This window comes from Acanthopagrus latus, chromosome 19 (assembly GCF_904848185.1).
Source record: "Acanthopagrus latus isolate v.2019 chromosome 19, fAcaLat1.1, whole genome shotgun sequence".
NCBI lineage: Eukaryota > Metazoa > Chordata > Actinopteri > Spariformes > Sparidae > Acanthopagrus > Acanthopagrus latus.
The window spans coordinates 20,800,370-20,826,376 of record NC_051057.1 but is presented as its reverse complement, the minus strand read 5'-3'; the positions used below and the strand labels follow the sequence as shown (position 1 = coordinate 20,826,376).

Here is a 26,007-nt window from a genome sequence, read left to right as displayed (position 1 = left end):
GTTAGGAGTAAAGCCACAAGCCCATTTAGAGGATTGGGCAACAGATCTGACCTCGCTGTTGGCATTTGTGTTCATTTTGAATGTGTTGGAGGGAGTTTGGGGCTTTGCACAGACCTGTCGAGGCTTTTCACACCAAACAAGACACACTTTGAAATAAAACGCTTCAGCAAGAGTTCCTGTAAACTCGTTAAAACAGCTCCAGACTAGAGGTTTTGCTCGTCAGCGCGCTCCCTCCTTCACCGAACTTTACTGTAATGACCAATTTCAGGCAGGTAGCGTTCATCCTGCATCTGTCAAACACAGAAGCAGCAAGAAATTCCATAATTCACATCACAAAAATTGAAGCATTTTCTTTTCAGTGATGCTTCTGCATATTTGCAAGAAACAAGATGCTTCCCTTTCAGACGTTGTCAACATTTCTAATGACAAACACACTCTGCTCCTTCGCTCTGGTCTGTATGACTAACAGCAACGTTTTATAGCCAGCACTTACTGAAAGTGGCTGCTTAATGACCCCGTGAATAGAGAGCGTACGTCTACTGAATAAACATTTTAAACTCTGAATGAGCGAGTTGAGCTCAGGTCACCCAGGTCATTCTCATCTGGGTCAGCCAAGCCGGTCAAGACTCTTTAAACAGTGACAAGTCAACCGGCGCCGTGGAAGCTGCCGCACTTGTCTCAATGAATGGACCGGACTGGCCGATCGCCCGCTCTTCAAAACTGTAGCGAACAAGTCAGCGAGCAGAGCCAAAGCAGATGGTATCACTCAGAACCCCCCCCCCTCCTCTCTCCAGCTCCACCTTCTCTCTGCAGAACAGTTTGGATAAGCCGCACGAGTATCTTCTATGTGATGAATGCAAACATGCCAAACTTTCAAACCTCGCAGCGAAGCCTTGACGTCCATCGCTGGAAAAGAGGGAAAGAGGCTCTTAAGGGATTTCTTTATGGCTTGAGGAGGTGATATGGATGAAGATGAAAAGGTCACAGTGTGATCTTCAGTTGCAGATGTTGTTCCTTCAGTTGCACCTTAGTGAATTTGCCACAGTTACAGTTTTTCTCGCTCTTTTTTCCATGCCTCTTACTTGTGCAGTCTTGATTTTTCCATTCCTCTTCCCCTCCTCCATATTTTCTCTTCTGGCAGGATCCTTGACAAATCACAGCCATGTCGAAAGGTCCCGGTTGTTTTGTTGATTAAGTGGGAAAGAAGTTTTGCACTTTCCTCTCTTTTCCGTCTTTTAATTGATGATTGATTGCTTCTATCGCTCTCATCCCGATTATCACCTCATTATCACCTTTCATCCCCCTGATTCTCTTTTCTCTCTTGCACTCTATTGATCCTTCATCACATTCATTTGAATTAAGACGTGTGCAATTTATCCTCCTCCCAGTCCACCACAAAGCAAAAAGGAGGCTTTGCATCTTCTTTCCAAAAAGTTCTGCATTGAAAGCTGGACAAAGTGGCGGCAAGCTGCCAAAAGCAGGCAGGATTTTTTTTTTTTTAAAGTCAGCCCATCATTCCTCTAACACTTTGGTCAGAGTGCAGTTTCTACAGCTGGTTAAACACAGCTTGGGGTAAGCCGAAACAACGAGCCGTTTACACGGAGCCCCATGACATCTGACCTCTGTGGACATCCGCTTTTACCACCTGCCTCCAGACGCTTTAATTAACTTGAAAGAAGAGTATGGGAGAACTGCTTCCAAAGCATTTCAAACACGAGGTATTCCCTTATATATAAACAGATCTAAATGGTAATGAGGTGCACGAAATACGAAGTTCAGGACTGAGAAAACAATGGTTTTGTTGGGTCAAGCCCTTCTTTGAGATGATGTTAAAGTTGCTTTGAGTTTTTAGGAGCATTCTCAGGTTCTGCAGCTTTACCTGCAACTCATAAAACCTGTTCTGTCATCCAACATTCATTTGTGTTTTTGATTTCCTTAAAATCACTAGAAGTGCCCCTGCAGTGAACTCGGTGTCAGAAAAAAAGACGGTTACAGGTCCAGAACTGGATGTTCCGGAGAGACGAGGTGCAGTTATATCCGGTTCTCTTGTGACATTTGTAATATTGTGATCTGTTTTTATTTCTTAAAGAATTTCTCCACCAGCGTCCAACCATAAGCTGCACAAAACCTTATTCAAACTACTAAGGTCTCTTCACATATTCAGCATTTTCTTGAATGAGCAAGCTCCCAATTTGGCATGACGACTTTCTGGATCTCCCACTGATGTTTTCAGCTTATTTAATCAGACCAGCGTGTTTTTAACTGTTCTGAATGGTACCCGAAATGTCACTTGCAAGACCCGTATTCTATTAGGAAGCATGATTAATAGCTGTAGGACATGAATGAGCTGCAGTAATACAGATGTTTGTCGTGCACGGAAGAGCACATTTTTTCTGAAGCGTTTCAAGTCTTGTTGTGTTTTGTTTTGTTTTTTTGAATACCAAAAACATGCACCTGATACCTGCTTGTAACTCTGATGTTGTGCTGAAAAGTGACCCGAGGGGGCTTTAAGTGAAAAATTAAGAAAAATACTGCAGGTATTCAGGTATTTCGACAAAGGTGATACTGTTCTGCAGACGACGCTGCCAGGTTGGTGCTCCATGTTAAGATGGAAGATAAGAATGGTGCAGGAGCTGCAGGCAGAGCTGTGTGAGGCAGACAGGAGGAATACTTGGCTCCACTGACCTAACCGACTAAACTATTTGGCCTTTGGCTCTCCGCAGCCTTGATGCTGCCAGCTTGTGTGGGCACGGAGAAAAAAGACCCTTATCATTGACCCCAGTCCTGTCTAGTGTTGGCTTATATGGGCACACTCCAAAGCTCTGAATCACCAGTCCAGACTCGCACTAAAACAACTGTAAATCTGCAGGGACAGCTTGAATTCCTGCGTTACAGAGCCAAATAAATACAAGGCGAAGAGTATTTACTGGTATTGTTGCCACGTTTAACTTTCTGAGAAGAAGGAAATGATCTTCTGAGGGAAAGACAATGTGTGAATGAAAGGTAAAGCAGCTATGATCTGAATGTATCAATGTGTTATCCATGAATTGCCCATGCCTCATAAAATAAAGTTAAACATCATGCACATCAATCATGACAATACAAGCTTGACTTCCTGACCTGCAGTGAGCCCCGTCCTCCTGGATGCTGCAATTACTCTGTTGTCATTAGGAAGTCATTATATGCTCCTCTGCTACGGTCTGCTGCAGTCACTCTGAGACCTTTGACCCCATGTGTAAAAACATGGGGTTAAAAACACGTGAAGGCTGCAGCAGCGCCGCCACGAAGCCCCAAAGAATCAGGCAGTCCTGGCTGACTTCTGCTGTTTTTCCAAGATATTATCAAAACTAAAACATTCCTGATTGACAGAAAATATCAAAATACTCATAGTTTCGAGTCTAAAAAAATAGTGTGTGGGGGAAAAAAAGTAGTATAAAGTCTTTTGTGGCTCCAGAGGAAGCTGCATGTAATCTGATAAATCTATTCTAGTGATGTCACTCAGTGGCAAAGTTGCATTGTGGGTAATGGCCTCATTGCTCTCCTTCGACTCATTATGGACAATTTAACACCCAGTTCATCACATTTGATAAAGCAGAACCTGCGATATCACCTTTTTTTATTCCACACATTTCTAATCTTGGTGCCTACGTTACCCAGAATGCAATTTAGCCACTGAGTGACATCACTGGAGGTAGTTTGTCAGATTACATGCAGCTTCCTCTTGATCCACAAAAAGCTTTATACTACTGTTTTCACATATGTAATCATATACACCCCAAGACCTGTACACACACTTTAATGTGTACAATTGGTGGAGTTACCCTTTAATCTAAATCTTTAATGCCTCTTACATTATGTTCACAAACTTTCAATCAGATCTGTGGCCCATTGCTGTTTCCTGTTAAATCTTCAGCTGCTTTATCACATAAACTCACGTAAAATTCCCCCCAAAAAACAGACAGAAAAACCTTCACATCATCTATAAACTGTTTGTGTTTGTATAAAACTGCATGTAACCCTTCTTTCCCAGAAGAGATGGCTGATCAAAGTGCAGATTTACACCCGAAGTCTGTCTGTTTTGCTAATGGATTTCCACTGTATACATCATCCTACATTAAATGGACAGTAGTCTCTCAAGACCACCGGCCGAGAAGAAGCTGGTCCGCATCACTGAGAGACAGTCTGCTCAGCTCCCCGAGATGAATGTTGGATGAAAAACAAGAATGCGCTCCGCTTACCGCTCGGCCCCCTTCACCCCGGCCCAGACCTCACTTTACCTGTCACACATAAGGCTGCCGTTGTGTGTGGATGTGTGTAGTGCAGTGTGTGAGAGAGCTATAGAAAGAGAGAGCTTTTTCTTTTAAAAGAAAAAAACAGCATCAGCATGATTTCTGCAGAGGTAAAACACTCATTGTTTCAGCTTGTATGATCTGTGTCGGCCATATTTCCCCACATGTGAAATAAAATCTTGGTTCAGGGGTTTGGCCAGTGTCAGAAACTCCTCTTGAAAACTTAAACCTCACGAGGAAAATACAGATCCAGAGAAAGCTTGACTCTCAAAGTGATAGATGAAGCTTTAAATCCAACCCCATCGAGGAGAAGAAGAAGACAAACCCAACTTGGTGACTGATGATTCCTTAATCCTGTTGAAGCAGGACAGTAAAGCTCACTTGTTTTGGCTCTGAGATTACTTAAAAAATAAGAGTTGCTGCCAGGAAACAAGCAGAAAAGACTGCCATGATGCTTCACCTAGTCGATGTTGATTATTCCATTTTTCCATTTTCTGTCCTTTAGCTGGATTTAGCAAGTTAAGCTAGATACCTAAATCGTCCATCCCTCCAGTCCTGTCTGCTGGTCTTCGTAAAATGCCTCCATTGTGATCTGGTGCTTCACCAAAGTCTCTTCTCTCTTTTACATTTTTACTTTTTTATACATGACTATTCTGCACACAGGGTCCTGTGCAAATTATCCTTGGTGGTGTGTTGTTTGTGGTCATTTGAGGCCCAATAAGTGAACCCTGAATCCCGTTTATTGACCAACATCTAACGTGATCAAGTGAATACCTAGGTGATCTCAAGCTGTATGTTGTCTTTGACTTTGGTTGTTAAGGTAGTCGTGGTGTTTGTTGGATGCTGTGAGACAGATTTGAAAAGGTTTTTCTGCCATTTTGACCTGAAAATCAGCTGAAACAGAGGATTTCATTGCTCAAACCTATATTTTTGACATCAAGGTCCATCCGAATATTCATGACCATAGGTAGAGGATCGGATGGATTAGCAAATTGAGAGCTTCTTATTCAGGAGCAGGTTTGATGGCTACAGTGCAGCACCTGAATCTCTGCTGACGCTACACCTGACCTTGAGCTACATCATCTAATATAGTGTTTTCTCCTCTTAATTTCAGTAAAGCTAAGAGAACCAGTCCTCTCCATGACGATCACAAACAGTCGGCGACGAGATGCACAATCTGTGTAATAATAAATCTCACATCTGGGAGTCTCTCTTGGTTGGTACAACACTGCAGCTGGCATTAATAAGAGTGAGAGTGTGTGCACTACCTCATTTTGCTGCGGTGGGTACAGCGAGTCATTTATTGGCGCGCACATTGGCAGATAGGAGCTGGATCACTTCCACCTGTTCAATTACTCAAAGAGGTGTGTCTGTTTTGGGCCACGATTGCAGTGTTGTGTTTCCACTTAATTTCAAGGCAGCATCTGAAAGATTATTTCTTGAAATACATTTTGAAAACGTTGGTGGACGTCAGTCTTGTCCTGTCGTCCGTCTCATTGGACAGAAGCAGTTGTTGCATTGTTTAGTCTTGAGAAACTTCCTGAATACTTGACTTTTGATACTAACCACAGTGATTTGTATTAGTCTGCGCCCCGGAGTCACTTACGTTAGCTCTCCATCCAGCTTATCATTTCCTCCCGGCGGGATCATGTATTATTTATACTCTTTGGCTACTGTGGAATTTCCCCCCCAAACATTTCATGTTTGTGATTGGTTCCCTTTACCCCAGCAAGGTAATTTAATTTTCTTTTCCTTTTCTTTTTTTTTTTCCCCACCTTGGGAACTAATTGCTTGGTTCTGAATTATCAGCCTGCAGCACGATGCTGAAGCAGACGTTTTCCTCAGTCGGGGCCAGAACTCATTCTCAGAGGTTAACTGGGGACACGAGCAGAGTTTACGTCGAGTCAGACTTTGCACTGAGATGGAGCTCCGAGCTCAAAGCGTAATATATCATGGAAAAAGGATTGGTTATGAAATGCTGTGGATAGAATTTGGATGTGATTGGCGGTGATGTTGTTGGTTACGGCAAATTATGGCAGACAGAATTTTCTTTTTCTTTGCCAGTCACTTACGGTTGCACATTGCTGTGGTTCGTGTTCTCAGCAGCCACTCTGTTTATATAACCACCCATTAAGAGTGAATTTGGAGCACACCTACTTAGCGTCGTCTAAATGATTGTGGCATGCAACAATGGAAACAGGCTCTTGTGAACTGTCATTTGAAAGCTTCCCAACTGTTAGGCTCTCATAAAGTTTGAGCAGGAAATGCCTCAAAACCTCCCTCATGGCTCCTCAAATTAGTGCTGTTTGTTTTGTTCCTTTAACTACTATTTCCTTGATAGACATTGGTCAAATATCAGCAGCTTAGGGAGAGAAGAGAGAAGTGGTCCACATCTATCCTGATATGAATTAAACCTGTGGAAACACTGTATGCCTGGCTCCCGTCCAGCTGTTGAAGATGGCGAATTTGAAACAGCTTATTTAGATTCCTGTAAACCATCTGGTTCATCTGACAAGCAGCTGAAATTCAAATCGCTGTAAAAGCTGTTTCCATTTTACGGGATAATCAGCTGTGCTGTGTTGTGTTGATGTCCTGTTGCAGGGCTGTTAGAGCATCAGCTCATTTTGGCTTGATAGTGGAAAGTGACTTTCTTCTTTATGAGGACTTCTGGAACCAACTGCTCGCACTAGCATGTGTGACAAAGGCATATTTACTGTATGTTCTGGTCTTGTGTATAAATTGATCTCTCTTGCGAAGGTTTTTGAGAGTTCAGAGCAAACTTGGTTCAAAGGAATCTTGCGTCTCTTCACATTAAGCGAGCTTCCTGACCACGCTGACATATTCCAGAACCAAACTGAGAACAAGCCTCTTTTATGCCTCAGCTGTACATTAAAGCTGCACTAGGTAACTTCCCACTTTGGAAACCCCGCACGGCGGCTCCAGATATCTATTTGCATTTCCGAGCATATGAAGGACTCCTTTGTAGCTGTGCGCCCTGAGGACTAAAGAGGTATATCTAGAGTGAATTTTACAGTCCTCCTCTGCAACGCTGGTTTGTGATTTAGGCCTGAAGCTGCACATTAAGTGCAATAAAACATATTGGTTGTATCTAGCCTTGTGGATAGTTTTGGTTTGAGATACACACACTGCCACAGTTTTCACAGAGACTAAATTAAAAGTCATGACTGTGTAATACATCATAAATGACTGAATCAGTCGGTTGCCAGCACTCCCAAAACCACAAAGACGGCCTTCGAAAGGCATATCTGTCCTTCGCCATCACATGGTTAACGTTAAAGATCATAGTTTAGGTTAAAAATATGATGTAGAAGCAACGTCTCCTGGGTGGAACTCTTGTGTTTGTTGGACCTTCCATTGACCCCAATCCTCGTCCATATGTATAGTTCTTAAGTGTCTGTTTTGCTTCCTCCTTTGCCCCTCATAATAATTACGATCACTAGAGGGTGCTGCTCACCAGGAAGTGTAAATATGAAAAAAAGAGCACCAAGGACAAAACTTAAAGCGCCTAATAACAACCCATATTTACATTTGTTGTTAGGTGGCGACCTCTAGTGGTTGTAGTAACTATCACAGCTGCAAAGGAGGAAGTGAGGAGCGGTAGTCTAAAGACTGAAAGGTTAAACAAGCAGAGGTCTTTCAAACAAGAGACAGCGGCTCATGTCCAGTATGAAACATAAGGAAACAGCGGTCTCCATGGCGACCACTAGAAAGAGATAATGCTCATTCTTCATGTGGGTGATTCCATCGTTTCAAAAGTAGGATAGGACAGCAGGATTTTCCCATATAAATCATCTTGAGTGCCTCTCGTCTCCATGTGTGGCTCATATGGTTCGGTTGCAGCAGCAGGGTGCTTGCAGCACCATGTAATCCATTTTCCCTACTGGGATCAATAAATTGATGCACTTATCAACCACAAACTGTCAGTTTTTGGATGAAACGTCTCTGAAAGGCTTCACTGAATTGAACTGAACAGATCTGGTGTTCGACTCTTTCTCTGTGCACGTGGCAGCCACACAGTCGCTAAACTCGTATCTTAGCATGACTATCACATTCCTGACATACAGGAGAGTCACATACGCAGGTGCTGCCTCATTCCTAACATGCATGCATCTCACATTTCTACTCGAACATGACGGCCGCATTCCAATAATGCAGTTATCACATTTTGTACTCTCACGAATCCAGTGAATGGGGCGGCTTCATTTCAAACACAGGCTGTATCATTCAGTGAACTTGAGGAGAATGGGGAGGGGGGTTCACTTCCTTCCTTGCTTGCATGACTAATAAGAAAAATATACTCTGCCACGCTGGTTAACGTTTTGGAGTCCAAAAAAAGATATATTTTAAGAGTGAGAATTAGATTAACTTGCCCTCTTTCTTGGACATACAAATAATATTTAGATAGTTTCAGCAATGTGTGACGTATAAAGACCTCCCTAAAGTCAAGAAACACGTACTTACTAGAGCGCTTTAAAGTTGTTTCTTCACACTCTGACAAAAGCAAGTTTAATCTCTGCCATCAGAGTTAGTGCCCTTTGTCTCTGACGTCACCCTCAACAAGATCCATTCATCGCTGAGCTAAGCGCCGTGAGGCTTTGATCACAGCGAGAGCGTTAACACTTAAACCTTCTCGCCTCCTCTTAATGGCCGCGCCGACTTCACGCTTCAGCTCGACGCCAACAGAGCATCTTTGTGCTAAACGGGAGGCCTGCAGCCTCACCTGGTCACACGTGTGCTTGTGTACGTCCTGGAGTTGAACACACAGGCTGTGTGGTCTTAGCAGTTTACCTCCAACTTCCTGCCTCTCACTACGAGTCGAGGCTGACATCATCTCTGCGCTGTCATTCAACCTCAGGAAATAAAAGGAGGTGAAGCGTGTTGTTTTGTCCACCTGGAGGAAACGTCTGAGGCCATTTGGAAACCTTTATCTGCACGAAGCCTCCTCAAAATAAAACAGGTGTTAAGTGACTTGTGGGTCCATAAAATCTTAAAAGAGCGTACCTGCAGTTTTGTATGTTTTTAAACTATTAAATACAAAGTGTGCTTAATAGTCGTTTTCCCAAAATATGATTTGTTCTCTACCGTCAACGCAGCAATTGGATTTAATTAAATTCATTCATTTTTGTTGTTTGTTGATGTCAAATCAACTTAGTGTTGCCTGGGAATGCAATTGTTAGCAGGTGCAGCTGGCGAAAATAACCTTTTACGCAAGAAATGAACAAATTCACATCGTCATTAAACCAGTGTTTCCATTTTATTTGTCATCTTGGTTTAATTTCCCCTCTACCATAGCTTCTAAGTACAATCTGTTTTTCAGAACTAAGTCTAAAAACCACAACTATGACAGCCAGTTTCTGGCAAATGTGCTTTTATATACAAGGTCTAAAAACCACAACTATGACAGCCAGTTTCTGGCAAATGTGCTTTTATATACAAGGTCAAAGTTCATTTCAGTCGATCCTGGAAATGTGTGGGAACAAGCGAGGGTTAAAATGATTTCACATTGAGGTGGATTCTGGGAGAAAGAACAGTGTGTTTGTGTGATGTGGTGAAACCGCAATCACACTGGATTTTTCTGTGTTCCACTGGGGTTACGTGTCTCTAAATACTTGGATAAAGTTTTACGAGCCGTTCGTTCTGGATACGAAAGCGTGCGTGTGAATGTTGGCGTGTGTTCGGAGGTTCACTCGGTGCAGAGCTCACTCCTATCAGAGTATCTGTGATGCGGAGTCACAGATGATTGAAGTCTGATTAGATTCCATTGCTCCGTCTCTTATTAGATGTGACAGCTCATTACAGGCCGCTGTGGACTGAGCGACAGCTGAGTGACTTTGGCCGGCACCGTTTTGAGCCGTCCAAGTACTGTGTCCATCATCGCCACATTATTAAGACCTTTCTCTTTCTTTCTTTTTTCTTTTTTTCTGATTGTGCCTTAATATCTTTACATCTCAGCCAAGTCCAAGTAAATAGCATGCACCTTTAACAAACCTACATCTGAGCAATCGATCTGTCCGAGAAGCAGAATTTGCAGCTCGTTCTCGATCCTAACGCATCAAATCCAGCAGCCTGTTCAGCAGCCTCATGCTTCCATGTCTAATCTTATAGTTACCTGTCCAACGTTGCTCCTTGTAGCAGCTCTCTTCCTAAACATAACCAAAGCACGGTTGTTGGACATTGATCACAGTCCAACAGCCGCTATACATGAACTGTCTGTCAGCTAGCTTTTGCGTCATAGTATGAAGCTTAAACGTCTTGATGAAAAGCCCTTGAGTCTTTTTGGCAAATTCAGCACATAGAATCACTGGCAGCTCGTTGGGGGAGAGAAGTCACTCTGATTGGCTGTTCAGGTAGTCGAATCAGTGTATGAGTAAAGAAACGGATAAAGAAAGGGAAAACCCCTTGTCCCTGTTGCTTAAGTATCCATGATGTCCGTGGTGTTTGGTGTCACCTGTTCCCACTCAAACTGAGGTTGCAGTGCAGTTTTGTACAGTTGACCTTCGTTTTAACCCGTGCAGGTGTTGAGAAGTTAGTCATTTTTTATTAGGACGACCTTTTTGCACGAGGAGAGCGGCTGCTCCATTTCTCAAGTGGCGCTGTCGTAAGAGGAGGGCATCGCTCTTCCTCCGCTATTCATAAAAGTCAGGCTTTTGCAATAAAAGCGTTCGTCTCATGGGGACACGCTCCCAAAACACACTGACCCATTTAAAAGGCAGCAGTTGGACACACACCCTCACACACATATGGTACAATTAACACTCTATTTGAATATTAATCCCTCATTAGACTGTTGTAGTTGGCATTATTCTTTATTTCTCTGCTACTTTTTGAATACAAAGAAGTACTTTTTCTGTTTCCGAGCCACAGACACTTAAGGAAACATTTCCTCTGCAGGTCAAAGGGAGGGATTACTCCGATAGTTTCCTTTGTATTCAGTCTCCTGAAACTCTTGCGGACGCTCTGCAGGCTCTGACTTCCTCATTTCTGCTTTGAAGTGATGTCACACAATGTCAGAATAACGTCGTAACTACATGCTAAATATTCTCCGTAACACAGCGTAAACATTGTGCTTTCTCAACGCTGAATGTCACATCCTGCTGTAACTGTATATCAGATTTGCAGTCACAGTACGTCTGCACTAAAATTACAACTTAAACTCATCTGTGTCTTTTGCTAGCCAGTTGTCCAACACGTCCTCCTCTCGCCAAGAGAAGGGAGTCCCCCTTACTAAATCTAGCCTCATTCCTCCGTGACTCAAAGACTTAATCGCACGGCAGCGTCTTGTACTCCCTCAATGCACCTTGAAGTTATTACTGCGAACACTGGCTAGAGGACATGTGCTGTATCTCCCGAGCCTTCATCGTCTCTTCTGCTTTCTCTCCCTCGCTCTGTTTCCAGTGCAGGTGGTGATCAGGCTGAGCCAAGCCTGATTACACTGAGAAGTCACACCCTGACCCAAATTACTCACAAGTTTTTCTCACAGCTGGAATGGTTTACATTTTTTTTTTTTTTACATTTTTGCTGCTCTACTTTCATTATTCAAAGTATTCTTAAAGATGAGAACAATGATCTCTCGTCAATCAACGGTTTGCTCGGGATTATGGGTCGATGCACGACACAGGACAAACATCTGATCCGTCGAGGCTCCTGAGGGTTCCCGTTGCATCATGAGAACTCGAGCGAGTGCAGATTTGTCCAGCTGTTAAGTCTCCGACCCAGTGGAGGAACATCTGCAGTGATGTCACTTTCGGGCAAAGACGGAGCGAAGTGACTGGCTGAGCTGTGGGACTGCTGGCTAAAACGCTTTGGCAGGACTTTACCACTGACAACACAGAGAAGATAGAGGGGTGACGTCCATGTCTAGCGGCGAGGCGGCCAACAGGCCAATCAAACATTTCTGATTCCAGGTCCTCTGGAATCAGAAATGGGTCAAAGCGTATCTGGAAAAATATTTCTTTGAACTTGTTTTAGTTTCTTAGATTTCACTCTGTGGGCTTGATAAAATTAGTGCCTGAAAGTTAAAACAAGGCACAAGAGAGTCTTTGTACAGAAGATGAATAAAAACAAAGTACTATTACTGCGGCACTCAACATGCTCTCAGCTGTTTGTTGCGCCTTGATCCTGTGGAGTTAGTTAATGGTGCAAATTCCCGATTGACCAAAGTGAACCGAGTGCTGTTTCTGGGCAAGTGCTGATGCTGGTTCAGAGTTGGTTCAACCTGCAAAGATTTTGAGAACCGGTTTGCATTTCCACAGGCTTAAAATCCATTATTGAACCACATCAACATCATCTAGTTGTTTGACGTTCAAACGCTGCGGAACACAATCCCATCCAAATCTTGGCTCTGCTCATCCTGTGTGTGGAAATCAGACACATTTTTTTTTCTCTCTGTTTATGCATATCTTTCACAATGAGAACACATCTGTCACGCCCAAAAAATACCCTCAACTTACTGGAGAAATTAAAACATGCCTCTCCTCGAAATGTCAGCGTTAATGAAGAATGTAGAAAACAAAACTTTCGGCAACCTGGTAAACCTGCTCCAACAGAGTCACAGCCTTCATGGAAGTAAAGTTAAGAAGTGGGACGAGTGATCTCATGCTGTGCGTCCCCCCGAGCGTATCAGATGTCGAAGTGTGATGCAGCTTTTTTAGTGTGCATTTCGTTGTAAATAAGAAAACAAAGAACAGAACTTCTGGAAACTCGCGTAAAAGCTGCTCTGACAGAGTTCAGGCCTTTATTGAAGTGAAGTTAATAAGTGGGACAGGTGATCTCATGCTGTGTGTCCCCCGTCTGTATCAGATATTGGCGTATATGCAGTTTTTATTGTTTTGGGATGAAAAGATGAGGACGAAGAAGAAATTTACTGAAGTGGCTTTGCTGTTGTTTTGCCTGTTTTTGTGTGAGTGGAGATCTTTGTGAAAACTACACTGTCCCGGCCGTCATGGAAGTAAAGTTAAAAGTGGGACAGGTGATCTCATGCTGTGCGTCCCGCCGTCTGTATCAGATGTCGGCATGTGTGCAGTTTTTATTGTTTTGGAACCAAAAGATGACGACGAAGAAGAACATTTACTAAAGCGGCTTTGCAGTTGTTTTGCCTGTTTTTGTGTGAATTGAGATATTTGTGGAAACTACACTATCCTGGAGTTCAAAGTTAAAAGTGGTGCTCATGCTGTGCGTCCCAGTCGTTATCCGATGTCGGTATATGTGCAGTGCACCAAAAGATAAGAAAGGAAGAAGAGTTGCAGTTGTTATTTCTGCTCAAGTGCAAATGGAAGACTAATAAAAAAAAAAAATGCGGGCACACAAAGTTTTAAATGTGAGAGAAGTCTTAGAGGAAAAGTTGGACAGCCGTGAGCGTAATGTGCGTAATCGCCAATTAAGTTTTTCTAAACTATCCCGGTGTTTGAACAGAGAAAGCAGCTCTGAACTACAATCCAGCCAAGTTATGGCCTTCGGCTGCAGTGGGACAGTGGAGCAGAACGGTGTGTGTTGCACTTCATTGTTATTTTTTTAATCGCCCCAGTCTGTCGGCGGGGGTTTTATATCCAATTAATGCATGGGGGGAGAGAAGCGTGCCTCTGTTCCTGTGGGAAGCCTAACTGGCCACACACACACATACGCTGTACTCTTAGAAGTCACACACACACACACACACACACACACAGGGTAAGCAGTAAGCCTAATTTACAGGAGCTGCCACTGCGCAGCACGTGTGTATTAGTCTAACCTAATGACTTCCAGATGCCCAGCCTCTGTACCCCCGCTGCCCATACACTGTGAAAGAACAGACGATTGTTCCTGGGGTCTTCCCGCTAAGGAGAACCAGGTGTAGAGTGAGTGGTGTGCGTGTGTGTGTGTGTGTGTGTGTGTGTGTGTGTGTGTGTGTGTGTGTGTGTGTGTGTGACAGAAAGAAAGAGGAGGGGGTGGAGGAAAGAGATGTTGTGGTAGGTGGGCATTCACAAAGTGCTTGTGTGTCTGCTGGAGAGTGCATGCTGTCCGTCTGGATTTGTGAGTGTGGGTGTGTGTGTGTGTGTGTGTGTGTGTGTGTGTGTGTGTGTGCATTCAGCCGTGAATACAGTGATGGCAAGTTTACAAGTTAAAATGATGATGAAGGGTGGAGGCTTCAGACAGAGGGAAGCCTCTTCTCGGCTCCTTGGCAGACTTTATTGGGTGTATCTGACGAGATGTCAAACTTGAAAACATCTAAAAGACAAGAATGATGGTTTGGACCTCCCAGATTGTCTTTTAACGTAAAAAATATATATTAAAGCATTCCCGACAAAGATCCGTCTATTCAACTTAATTACTTCACTAATTCATTGCATCAGTATGGCAGGAAATGAAAAGATAAAATGGACGAGCACAGCTCCCCACTCTGTCTGCTCTGTGGAATGCTTTAATTTCAAAGATAACATATCAGTCCTCTGACCCATGGTTGGATTATCCCACCAGGGGGCAACAATGTCAAAAAAAAAAAAAGAGCTGCAGACCACCACCAGTCTTCCTCCCCCTCCTCCCCTCGGCGGTTTGTGCACCCGTCAAACCCGGAGCACGCAGCACATCGCACGTGGCGGACCTTCATTAGGTTTTGTCCAGCCACCCGCCGCCTGACCCCGGGTTAGCTGCGCGTCAGATTAGTTGGTGGTAATGTGATTAAACACCAATGTATAAAACGAATGTGCAGAGATTTTAAAAGCAGAGATCACTTAAAGTTGATATCCAAAGACAGACTGAAAGGCCTTTGCACACCATGTTTTTTTCTTTAGTTTTTATTCAAAATCGCAGCACATTCAAAAAGAATAACGACAGCTTCAGTGTGTACTGCCAGCTGCTGTTCAGTATCAGCTGGTTTGCAGAAATAGGCGTGTTTCCTGTCTAGCTACCAGCGTATCAAACCGGACCACTGACATCCTGCAAGTGATCTGGATTATTCCACAGCGTCTTTATCAGCAGGTGAAACTCTCCTGTCATTGTCATTGTGCGAGGCACTTTGTGTTGGTCATACTGCATGAAATGTGCGATACATTAAGATGTCTGATTGATTAATTGACTCGAGAAGACGGCTGTAGGGGAGATCTGACTGCAGGTGCTCCTACGACCAACAGGATCAGTCATACATCATTAATACACTAATTGCAGCGACTGAGATAACAGAGGCTCTTGGCGCCGGCAGCTGCATGTAGTTGCCAGATTCAATTTAACCCGTGACACCATGTTGTTTCCATATGGCAGCAATCTGTCTTGTTCTGCGTCTCTGTTTGAGGACTTTTTTTCAGCTCAGTTTGTTTGTCTTTGTACTTTGTTGCGTGAGTTTCTTTTCCCGTCCACTAACGTGATCCCTGCATCTGTTTCTTTGCAGACCGCGGCTCTCAGGGAGACTTGGACCTGACGGAGTTGATCGGCGTCCCCCTCCCTCCCTCCGTCTCCTTCGTCACAGGTTTCGAGGGTTACCCCGCCTACAGCTTCGGCCCGGACGCCAACGTGGGCCGCCTCACAAAGTCCTTCATCCCCGACCCGTTCTACTATGACTTTGCCGTCACGGTCACGGCTAAACCTACCACGCGGCAGGGCGGCATGCTGTTCGCCATCACGGATGCTTACCAAAAGGTGGTCGACTTAAATCAGTAGCAACTGCTCTGCTTCGTGAAAGTTAAAAAAAAAGATGGTAAATAACCTTTTTTCTGCGTCTCTTCATTTCCATTTCCAAGATCGTACACTTGGGTATCGCACTGTCCGAGGTAGAGGATGGCTCCCAGAGAATCATGCTGTACTACACCGACCCGGGAACACGAGGAACCCAGGAGGCGGCTTCCTTCAAAATGGGAGACCTGACGGGAAGATGGGCGAGGTTTACCCTGACTGTGCAGGGGGCGGAGGTGGGTGTACTGAGCTCAGGTGCCTCAGCCAGGCACTGAAGTTAACAGCAAACATTTCTGAGCTCTATTTTTACTCTGTTTGTTGTATTGTTGCCTGGTACAACGATGAGCGCTGAGCACACAAACAGCGCTTGTTATTAGGTCAGATTCACTGTTGGTTCTGGTCTCTTCTTGGGATTTGAGAAGAGAATAAGAACAGAATCCTTTAACGGTGTTCTGCAATACGGAAAAATGAGATTTTCACTGAGGAAACTGTGTTTGCAGGAGGGTTGTCTGCAGGAACAAACACAGATGTTCTTATATTTGCTTTGTGTTATGAATTGCTGGTAAATGTGCTCTCTGCCGCTCAGGTGCGTCTCTACATGGACTGTGAGGAATACCACCGGGTGGCCTTCAGCAGGAGCCCTCAGCCTCTGACCTTCGAGGCCAGCTCAGGGATCTTCGTGGGGAACGCCGGCGGCACGGGCCTGGCGAGGTTTGTGGTAAGTCGGGACGCTTCCTGGATTTATTGTGGCGTGTTTTTAAATGTGTGCGCACAAACCGCTCTGTGGCTGTGTACATTTTTCATCTTCAGGACTTTCCCTAATGTCAGCGGGTCTGGATCGGCGTGATGACAATAGACGTCAAAAACACACATGGCGCTTGGTCGGCTGCCTATTTTACACATTTGAGAGATGAACACAATAGTCCGCGCTGGCAGTTTTACGAGCGCCACAGGAGACGAGGAATGAGTGACCACATGTGTTTATGAGCGCGGCTTTATCCTGTGAGAGCTCATAAATGACAAGCTGTATGTGATTTACATTTTTTTTGGGGGGGGGGGGGGAATATGGCCGATCTCTCATCTTGAATGACTTACGCTAAGTGCAACTGTGGGTGCAAACGCCAAGTCTTCAATTAAAAACGGGTAGGATCGAACAATAGCAGGGATGCAGAAATCCGTCTCGGTGTGGTTGTAATAAGGGCGCGTGACAGAGACGTGCTGAGGAAACTGTATTCTGTTCTCAGGGCTCTTGTAAAAGAAAATAAACCAGTAAATGCTTCAGCACTTTCCTGCCAATCAGCTGTTATTTGCTGTTTCCTAATCGCGAGAAAAGGCTCAGTTTGCCTCAGAGTAACAGGAGGGATGATCAGTTATCTGAGCCAAAATGTCGTCGGTCTTATCAGGATGTTCAATCTGAAACATTTTTAATAAAAGTAGAGCGTATTATAAAACAACAACCAGCACGAGTAAATCAATTTGTGGCTGGTGGCTAAATGTGATAAACACATGACCTGTGACCTTCAAAATAAAAGCCTGGCCTCCTCTGTGATACACTGCAGCCTCTGTCCTCTCCTCCTCCTCCTCCTCCTCCTCCTCCTCATCCTTGTCTGATATCTATGATATAAGTTCATGTGATGGACAAACTACAAGACGCTTCGTGTCCGGGACAGTGGAAAGTAGGTCTTTATAGCCAAGCAGCTCTTTTCCCCTCTCATTAAGATTTTACTAGAGAAATCTGAGGAGAGTTTCAAAAAGACGTCCAACGAACCAGGGAGGGAGAAAATGTGTTTATTCAGGATTTTTTTTTTTTTAAATCCCACGGGGGGGAGTCCATTTTGTTGCTGGAAAAATTTCTCAAATAGGTTTCTCTACCTACAGCAGGTTTAAAACCAAGTCTGACGTGAGTAATAACACCGTAAAGGGCTAAAGTTTCATTTCAGGCCCAAATCACTTCATAATATATTCTGGTCACATTCTGTCTTCAGCTTATAGAGCGAAACTGGCCACACCGGAGTGACTTGGTGGGGTAGCACGGACTCTGAACTGACGACAAGACAACAGGAAATTGTTTATTCCTATATAGTTCAGTAGAATTCTAATTAATATAAAATTACTTTTATTTCATCCCACGATTCTTTAGCCATGGGCGATCTCTCAAGGCCCCCCCGTGAGAATATGTGCTCCCCTGTATTTCCAGTATTTATGCTAAGCTAATATGAGCTAATTGGCTACTTGCTCCAGCTTCACATTTAGCAGTGTACAAGCTAGCTGGATGTCCTTGCTATCGTCTTTACGCTGTGTTCAAGTGCAGCTTTTTGGCTGAGTCACAGGAGTCTTGAGGCGATGCAACAGTCAGACTGTATCAGAGCGAATTCCTCGATGTCTGTTTACTGTGTTTGGACCTTAAAGGAGTCACACGGGCCGACGCTCCTCTTCTGTCGAGCACCATATAAAGCCACCGTTACTCAAGAATTTTGAAAGCTCCAGTATGGCCAGTCATAACCTGTTGGACATCACCAAGGCCCCTCTCTCTGCTGCCAATCCGTCCTCCCCTCTCCTCCCCTCTTTCCTCCCCCCTCAGACAAAGAGGACCAGTAGTGACCGTCTGTTTCCAGCTGTACGCTGTTTGAACCGGCAGCTCCGCCAGAGATCCTTCATCTCCTCCCAGGGAGACCGATAACAGCCACGCAGCAGCAGCAGCAGCAGCAGCTCTCTGCAGCGGTGCACTCTCTCACAGCTTCACACCAACACACATGCTAATAGATTATACTAAAATATCTTCCCCCACACTGACTTATTCACTCCTATTTTTTTGTCTTTTTTTCGAGGAAACATACCCCATGTTGCGTGTTGGGAAATGTTTGTGTGAGGCTGACACCATCTGAAAATGAGAGAGACATAGAAAGGACGGAGGAAAGAGAGTGCAAACTGTTTTTTTTATGATCTTTCTTTTTCTCCCTGAGCCACTGGAGGGGTTTTCTTACCAGTAACACTGAGGAAAAACACTCAGTATGTTTATGTTCAGGTTGTGCATGTGTGCGTACTGAGGGAGTATTTCTTACCACAGATTTAAGCATGCGGCTGTTGAGCGATGTCTGCCGAGTTAGCATATGACGATGTCGCCAGTGAAACATCGTGATGGATGACGTTTGTTTATGAATCTGAGGCAGCGTGTTGCCCCCCGTCGGAAAAGAAACACCGCTGACAAGAAACTGAACTGTGTTTCCTGTCAAAGTTGCAGGATTTGGTCTTTGTGCATGTTTTTAGCTCAGCAACAGTATTTCTGATGTTTCATGGAGTTGAACGGTAAAAATAACGCTGACGTCTGTTAGTTCTGAATTCCAGCCCTCAAAAATATTAAAATTGCGACCTAATATTGTCACTTTATCGGTCTATAAGTCTTGCTTTGTCGAGTTTTATCCAATTAACCGGTGACAGAACGAAGCTCTCGGCACGTTATCTGATACAGACTGCTGCTAATTTGTATGTCACAGTTTCTTTACAGCATGTTTTCAATCATATAAGACGAGGCTGACCTCTGCTGCAGCGGTGACGCCATGACACACCTACACACTCCCACACACACACACACACACACACACACACACACACGACCTGCTCCGTGTTGCTTTGGCAACAAACATTTTCCTCAACATGGCGAGTGCCAGGACCTGAAGACACAGAGCCGTTCCTGAGAAGCAGTTAACCTTTTCTCTTTGCCATCCCTGACATCTGAAAACTCCCGAGAACATCCCGTGAACGCCGAGCAGACTGCCAAATGTGCACAGTCTCCACTGATATAAAATACAACCATCAGTTAGAACCCTGGAGCGATGTGACGCCTCTTTTGAACTCTTTTGAAAGTTTGACCATAGAAGTCTCTAAACGGTTTGTATTGACCCCACACAGATTTCTGGTTCCCACATGAGATTTCGCTGTAGGCAAGACCCTTTAAAGATGCCTCATTTTCTTCCTCGGTGTGCGCTCCCGCATGTTAGCGTCTGTTTGGACGTCCAGGCACATGTTTGGATGCAGTTCTGTGTGTAAATGTGTGACTCAGGCAGCCTCGCCGCTGACAGATCCTCCCACAGTGTTTACATTCGTATAATTTGAAAGACTTGCGCAAACTGACCGGCCGAGTCGTTCGCCCAGGTCGCCGTGTCTCTCAGAACAGGGGGGAATTCACATGGCGAGACGTTGGAGAGGAGTGGAAAACGACTGCGTGACACGTGCTTTGTTTATTTCAGACGTGTTGTTTACGGCACAAACAGATGTCTCTGATTTTTGTTGCTGCGCCGACCCGATATCCGCCCATTCATTCTCTCTCTCGCTCTCTATTGTTTCACTCCCCCTCTCCTGCTTGTCACTCCCTCCACCACCGCTGATTTTCACAGGCCGCGCTCCGTTCCATTAAAAACAGGTGTTTGTCCTCTGGCCTGAACTCAATGTCAATAAACTTGGCTGATAGAAGTGATGTAATAAGAGGACGGACCTAATTACCCTCATATTTAAAGTTCTGCTCACAGTACCCGCACTATGTAATTGGAAAAACAGACCTGCTGTATGTCAGACATTTCCAGACCTGATTACAATCGGATTAAAAGATTTTAAAAGATTTAAAACTTTATGTAATAACTTATAACACCCTGAACAGAAGGTCAGAACTGCATCTGCAACACACAAGTATATTCTCGGAGGCCGCGGAGGGTCGAGAGAGATCTGCAAATGAATACCTTGTGGCTCAGGAGACGGAGCCATCTGCTAATCAGAGGGTCGGTGGTTCAGTCCCAAGCTCCAGCTGGATGTTGAAGTGTCCTTGGGCAAGATACCGAACCCCAAATTGTTGTTCCATCGGTGTGTGATTGGCTGATTGGTTGGTTGAGTTGGTTAACTGGTTAAGAAGCAAACCAGATGAGCATGTTGGCACCTCGTGAGGCTGACAACAGAGGAGTGATAATCCAGAGGTAGATCTAGAAAACATGAAAATGGGAATAATAACCAACATCAACCTCTCATATCACCAGATTTAGTATCTCTGGGTTGCTCTCAAATACTTCATCCACCCGGGTGAGTCTTGGCCAGTTGATTGTGTCGAAGTGTCAAAGTGTTAACACCACCACAGAGTCCTCGTTGAGCTGCGGACATGATGTCCAGCAGCTGTTATCAGACCAAGAGACGGTCCAACATTTCCAAACTAGAGTTTTGGAGTATTCAGTACGAGTCTACAGAGCCAAAGAGTAGATTATGATTCATATATGACGATTGAATCACTCTCAACATTTACATTAGTCCAGTTCTGAAACAGGAAATGCAGAAACCCTCACAGCGTGTTGTTTCGATGACTGGTACAAGTGCAGATGGTGTCTGTCCACTGAAGTTATGTAAACGTATTTTGACTGTGGATTTACACACATATCTCTTGTGTGACATGTTGCCTTCAGATGATAGGCAGTGAGACAGCTGTTTCGCTGCCAGATGTTTGGGATCGTGTGTTGCTGTGTGCAGTTGTGCTGGATAACGTGTGATGTGAGAGGGAGATGGATGAACTGTCCTGCTGAGAGAGAGGAGAGGGCAGCATGTGGCTGCTGTGTGGGAAATGGACGCCGAGCTTCAATAAAACTTAATGACACAGAATGAACTGAATTACCACGCAACATAACACGGGACTCTCCTCCTCCTCCTCCTCCTCCTCCTCTTCTTCTTCTTCTTCCTCTCCTCCAGGGCTCCATCCAGCAGCTGGTGCTCAAGTCTGATCCCACGGCCCCAGATGACCAGTGCGAGGAGGACGATCCCTATGTGAGTGTGCATGAAAACAACACACACACACACACACACACACACACACACACACACACACACACACACACACACAAACATTGTGAGTCTGCATGAAGCAGCCCAAACGTGGAACTTCTCCGCCCTCTAGTGGCAGAAAATGTGCACTACATTAAACTGTATTTCCCAGAAACTGACATGCCTGCACAGATTGCGGCTGTGTTTCAATTCTGGGTCTGCATCCTTTGAAGGACCCGGCCTTTGTGGGCTTTGAAGGCGAGTCCTTCGGAAAGACCTGCGAGGCCGCGTCAGCCGTTGTTAAATGGGACGGTCTAGCCTTTGGAGCATTTCCTGGTTGTGTCACAAGATGTTTTACCCTTATGTCACGATTTCTGCCGCCCAGGCCCGCGAAAGTGATGATCTACGCCACACGATGTCGCCAATTTCTCTCTTTCTTTCTTCTTTTTCGGGCATGCAAAGAATCTTGGGATATGTGAGAAGAATGAGAATTTGTGGGCTGCATTTGGAGGAGCCTTCAAATTGGCACAGACTTCATGCGGCGTTGTGATGTAATTGGCCTTTAAATGTGGCCTTCGAAGGATGCAGACCCTGAATTGAGACACAGCCTCTGACCTCCGCCCCGTCCAGCACCTACATCCAGAACTTCAGCTGCAGCCAGGCCTCACTCACCCTCTTGTAGGGATTCACCCACAACTAGGGAACTGACTCATGAACAACTACTTTGGTGCATCTGTCTGAAAAATCCATATTTTCCTTTTTCCTTTATTTCACCCGGAGGCTCATTTAATTAAGCTGCTGTGACGTCTGTCTCGTCGTGGCTGCGATCAGTTAAACGGATTAACAGATGCGTCGATACGAGGATGAATATTTAAAATAATTGTTTTTTTCTTGCATTTAGTTTCGTACGCCTAAACAAAATGTTGACTGATTTGTAGCACACTCTTTCCTCTTCCTCTCCTCACATCTTCCTCTTTCCCTTTCTCATTCTGCTGCTTGAACTCGGATGGCATTTGTCCACTCTGGAGGATTTTATAATTTTTCTCTCTCTCTCTCTTTTTATCTCCTGACATGCTTTCATTTCTCTCTCCAAGGCCTCTGGGTACGGAAGCGGCGACGACGCCTATGAGGACGTGGAGGGACGAGACGAAGTGAAGAAGATCGTGGAGGAGAGGGAGTACGACATGGTGCGTACACGTAGACGCGCTCATACGCAACACGCCGTCCTTCCCCCCAGTTTTAACCGAGCTGGACTCGGACCAAAGGAAACAGCTCTTATCCTCGCAGGCCTGCTGGAGACTGGAACGTGGCGATATGTGCCGCTCCCCTGCCAGCTCCCTGCTCTCTGAAAACAGGAATCAAAGATTACAGCGGGGCAACAGAAGAAGAGACAGAGTGGAAAGAGATTATTTTATTTATAGAAGCAGCTCTTGTTTGCCTTTCTCGCCCTGAAGCTTGATGAGAAGATTGGAACCAGTAATCTGCCGACTGGGAAGAGAAAAACTGCAGACAACAAACAGAAAACACCCCGAACAAACGAGACAGAATGTGTTACACAGTGAGATTTAGGCAGGAACGTCAGCGTTAAACTAAAACAGAAACCAAAGCAAAAATAAGCAGCAAAGAAATAAAATGTTGTAAACTGAAAACGATGCGCTTTAAATCATTGGAAGTTCATTTTAGTTCAAGTTGGCGCCTCTTCACATGACGCAAAACTCAAACGAAACCTTTCTGAAAAACTAAAACTAGGTCTAGAAGTTGAGTCTACAAATAAAATAAGACTAATTTGAATTGAAAACAGGGCTGTGTGGTTTTAACTACACGTTTATTGTGGCACTCCAAAGTGTGTCAAAGTAAAACAGTGTTAGACTGAACCGCAAGCGTCTGGTTTGTAGTCGCAGGATCACTTTGTCAGAAATCCAACTCGTGATTTGTCTCTTTAAGTAAAACTGGTAAAATCCTTGTGTTGTTTCTCGCCCTTCACAGTTCCACATGTTGATTTTTCCAGTTTTCTACTCAAGATAGTGTAGCAGCTACGCATCAACACGCTGGAGTCTGCAGTCCAGCCACGACTAGACGTTTTATTGCCTTGTTTTACGGAGCAGTCAGAGAGATTTCCTCCTCGTCTCCAGGCCGCTGTGACCAATCTGAAAACGCTTTTACTTTGACTCTGCTGACGGCACCTGAAGTACCTCAGCGTCGTGTCACTAAGACGTGGAGGCATTGGAAGTGTGACGTGTTTTCCAGCTGCTTCTGAACTATGTGAAAAATGTCCTCCTGGGTCCACGTCGGGCAGGAGGAAGACAGATTCAGATCTACGACGACGCTCGACAGGAAAGACAAGATTTATCACTTTTTCATGTGGACGGATCGTTCACGAACAGGGACGATGGGGCCAAGAGGTCAAGGCGTTTTGGTTTTTTTATCGCCGTGGCACATCTTGTCAAAATAATACAGAAATAATGTTGAAGTGATGCGTCGCTGCGAGCCAGCTCAGTGCAACATGAGGAATGCTGCTTCCTGCCTGACGCTGTAGTCGGATCTGATCTGAGAGGAAACATTTCCCAACCATCTGCAGCAAACACAGCAACTGTGTCTGTCCTGGAAATGAACAGATAATAAAAACTGAAATACTGTTAGGAAAATTCATCTTCCTATTTCTATCCATGGTTGCAGAGTATTAAGCATAAACATGTGCTGATTCTTCTTCGACTGTACATCTGAGATATTTTGCTCTTTTGTCTTCATTTACATTTCATGTTTAAATCCGCCACATTTAGTCTGTTCTTCTTCCATGTGTCAGTGTTTGTGAGCTGACTGGAGGTTATCACCTTTTCTGTCTTTATTAGCCCTTCCCGGACCCGTACCCCACTTACAGCACCCCGGTCCGAGCTCCGCCCACCGAGGTGACGCCAGGCGGTGACTACGACGATGAAGATACGGAGGAGACTTCTGGACAGGAGGTGGAGATGACGGCAAATACAGGTACAGGAAAAAAAAACAAACTTAAGGTAATTTTTATTTGCTGGATCTTCTCTTGCAGGTAAACTGTGTCTCTCTCTCTCACACACACACTCAAACAGACAAATTAGTTCCTAAATTCAGCCACCAGGTGGTGCTGGAGGAAATGATGTAACCTTGGTTCTGAGTAGCCGCCTTCTGTTTCCCTCTCTGTCCTCTAACCTGCATTACATAAGCTTTCATTTCATAACAGGTCATAGACGTTGCTACACTGTATAAGTACAACTTCTCACAGCATTCACTGTTCCCATTTATTAAAGAAATGGTTGTAACGGGTTCACTTTGTGTCTGTTGCAGTAGAATCCCCTCAGACCAGCACTCCAGCCGCCGTGACTGACACTGTAAGTTTTCTTCACGATTTAGTTTGTAAGTTATTCATCAGTTGGTGTGTTTGTTCGATTCAACTTGAATTATAAATGGCTTTATTACAGCAGCAAGTGCAAAGATATACCCGTCGTTTCATCTCTCATCCAAGAGGTGAAACGTCACTCACCGACACCGAGACAATGAAATAACAAAAATCATGCTTTGTGCATAAACAGCTGCTGATTTGCTGCTGTAACTACACCAGACAAGACTCCCTCTGCCTTTAGTTAATGGTTCCCTGCTGTGTTTGAACTGTGAATATAAATGGATCCTCACTGACTCTATTTAACATTCAGTCCCTCCAGGTGTCTCAAGGCCAGAAAGGAGAGCGAGGTGAGCCAGGTCCTGCCGGTCCCCCAGGACCTGCCGGCCCTCCAGGAACAGCCTCGGGAGATGGGAGTGATGGAGGGCAGCCCGGACCCCGGGGTCCACAAGGACCAGAGGGGCAGCCAGGTCCACCTGGAGATCCTGGAAGAGACGGGCAGCCTGTGAGTTGCCTCTCTGTTCGCTTCATCTGCAGCTTTCAAACGATTCTATTTTTAAACGCCGAAGCTTTCTATCAACACAACATGAAGAGAGACGTTTTAGAGCTGGCTCTGTTGTTCGGATCAGTCCGACAGCACAAAAAGAAAATGATGGATTGGTTTTCTATTTTTGTCTCTTCTCCAGGGAAGCAAAGGTGAAGCTGGTCTCCCGGTGAGTAAAGTCTTTCCAGGCTTGTAGATTTCTAGGTCCAGTCCTGTGAAAGTGTCTTTGATGCAGGAATGAACCATTGCCAACATACAAGTACTGATTTAGAGAACTACTGATGATACTTTATATCAGCTGATACTAAATCCTCATCCAGCTGCCAGTGGATGGATGTCACAGAGCCAGA

The 26,007-nt window shown here is 44.7% G+C and overlaps 1 protein-coding gene across 5 annotated transcripts in view; it reads left to right on the top strand.

Moving 5' to 3' along the window:
• LOC119008712 (collagen alpha-1(XVIII) chain-like) overlaps positions 1-26,007 on the top strand; it is a 56,739-nt gene that overhangs the window by 19,598 nt on the left and 11,134 nt on the right. For 3 of the 5 annotated variants that reach the window (XM_037079334.1, XM_037079331.1, XM_037079335.1), the window contains exons 3-11: positions 15,670-15,917; positions 16,019-16,186; positions 16,537-16,668; positions 21,672-21,746; positions 22,838-22,930; positions 24,593-24,728; positions 25,062-25,105; positions 25,427-25,618; positions 25,800-25,826. In XM_037079334.1, the coding sequence (XP_036935229.1) occupies positions 15,670-15,917; positions 16,019-16,186; positions 16,537-16,668; positions 21,672-21,746; positions 22,838-22,930; positions 24,593-24,728; positions 25,062-25,105; positions 25,427-25,618; positions 25,800-25,826 (1,115 nt within the window). Of the gene's footprint in view, positions 1-15,110; positions 15,264-15,669; positions 15,918-16,018; positions 16,187-16,536; positions 16,669-21,671; positions 21,747-22,837; positions 22,931-24,592; positions 24,729-25,061; positions 25,106-25,426; positions 25,619-25,799; positions 25,827-26,007 lie in introns of those variants that run through there. The other 2 variants (XM_037079336.1, XM_037079332.1) reach the window with 2 other exon arrangements.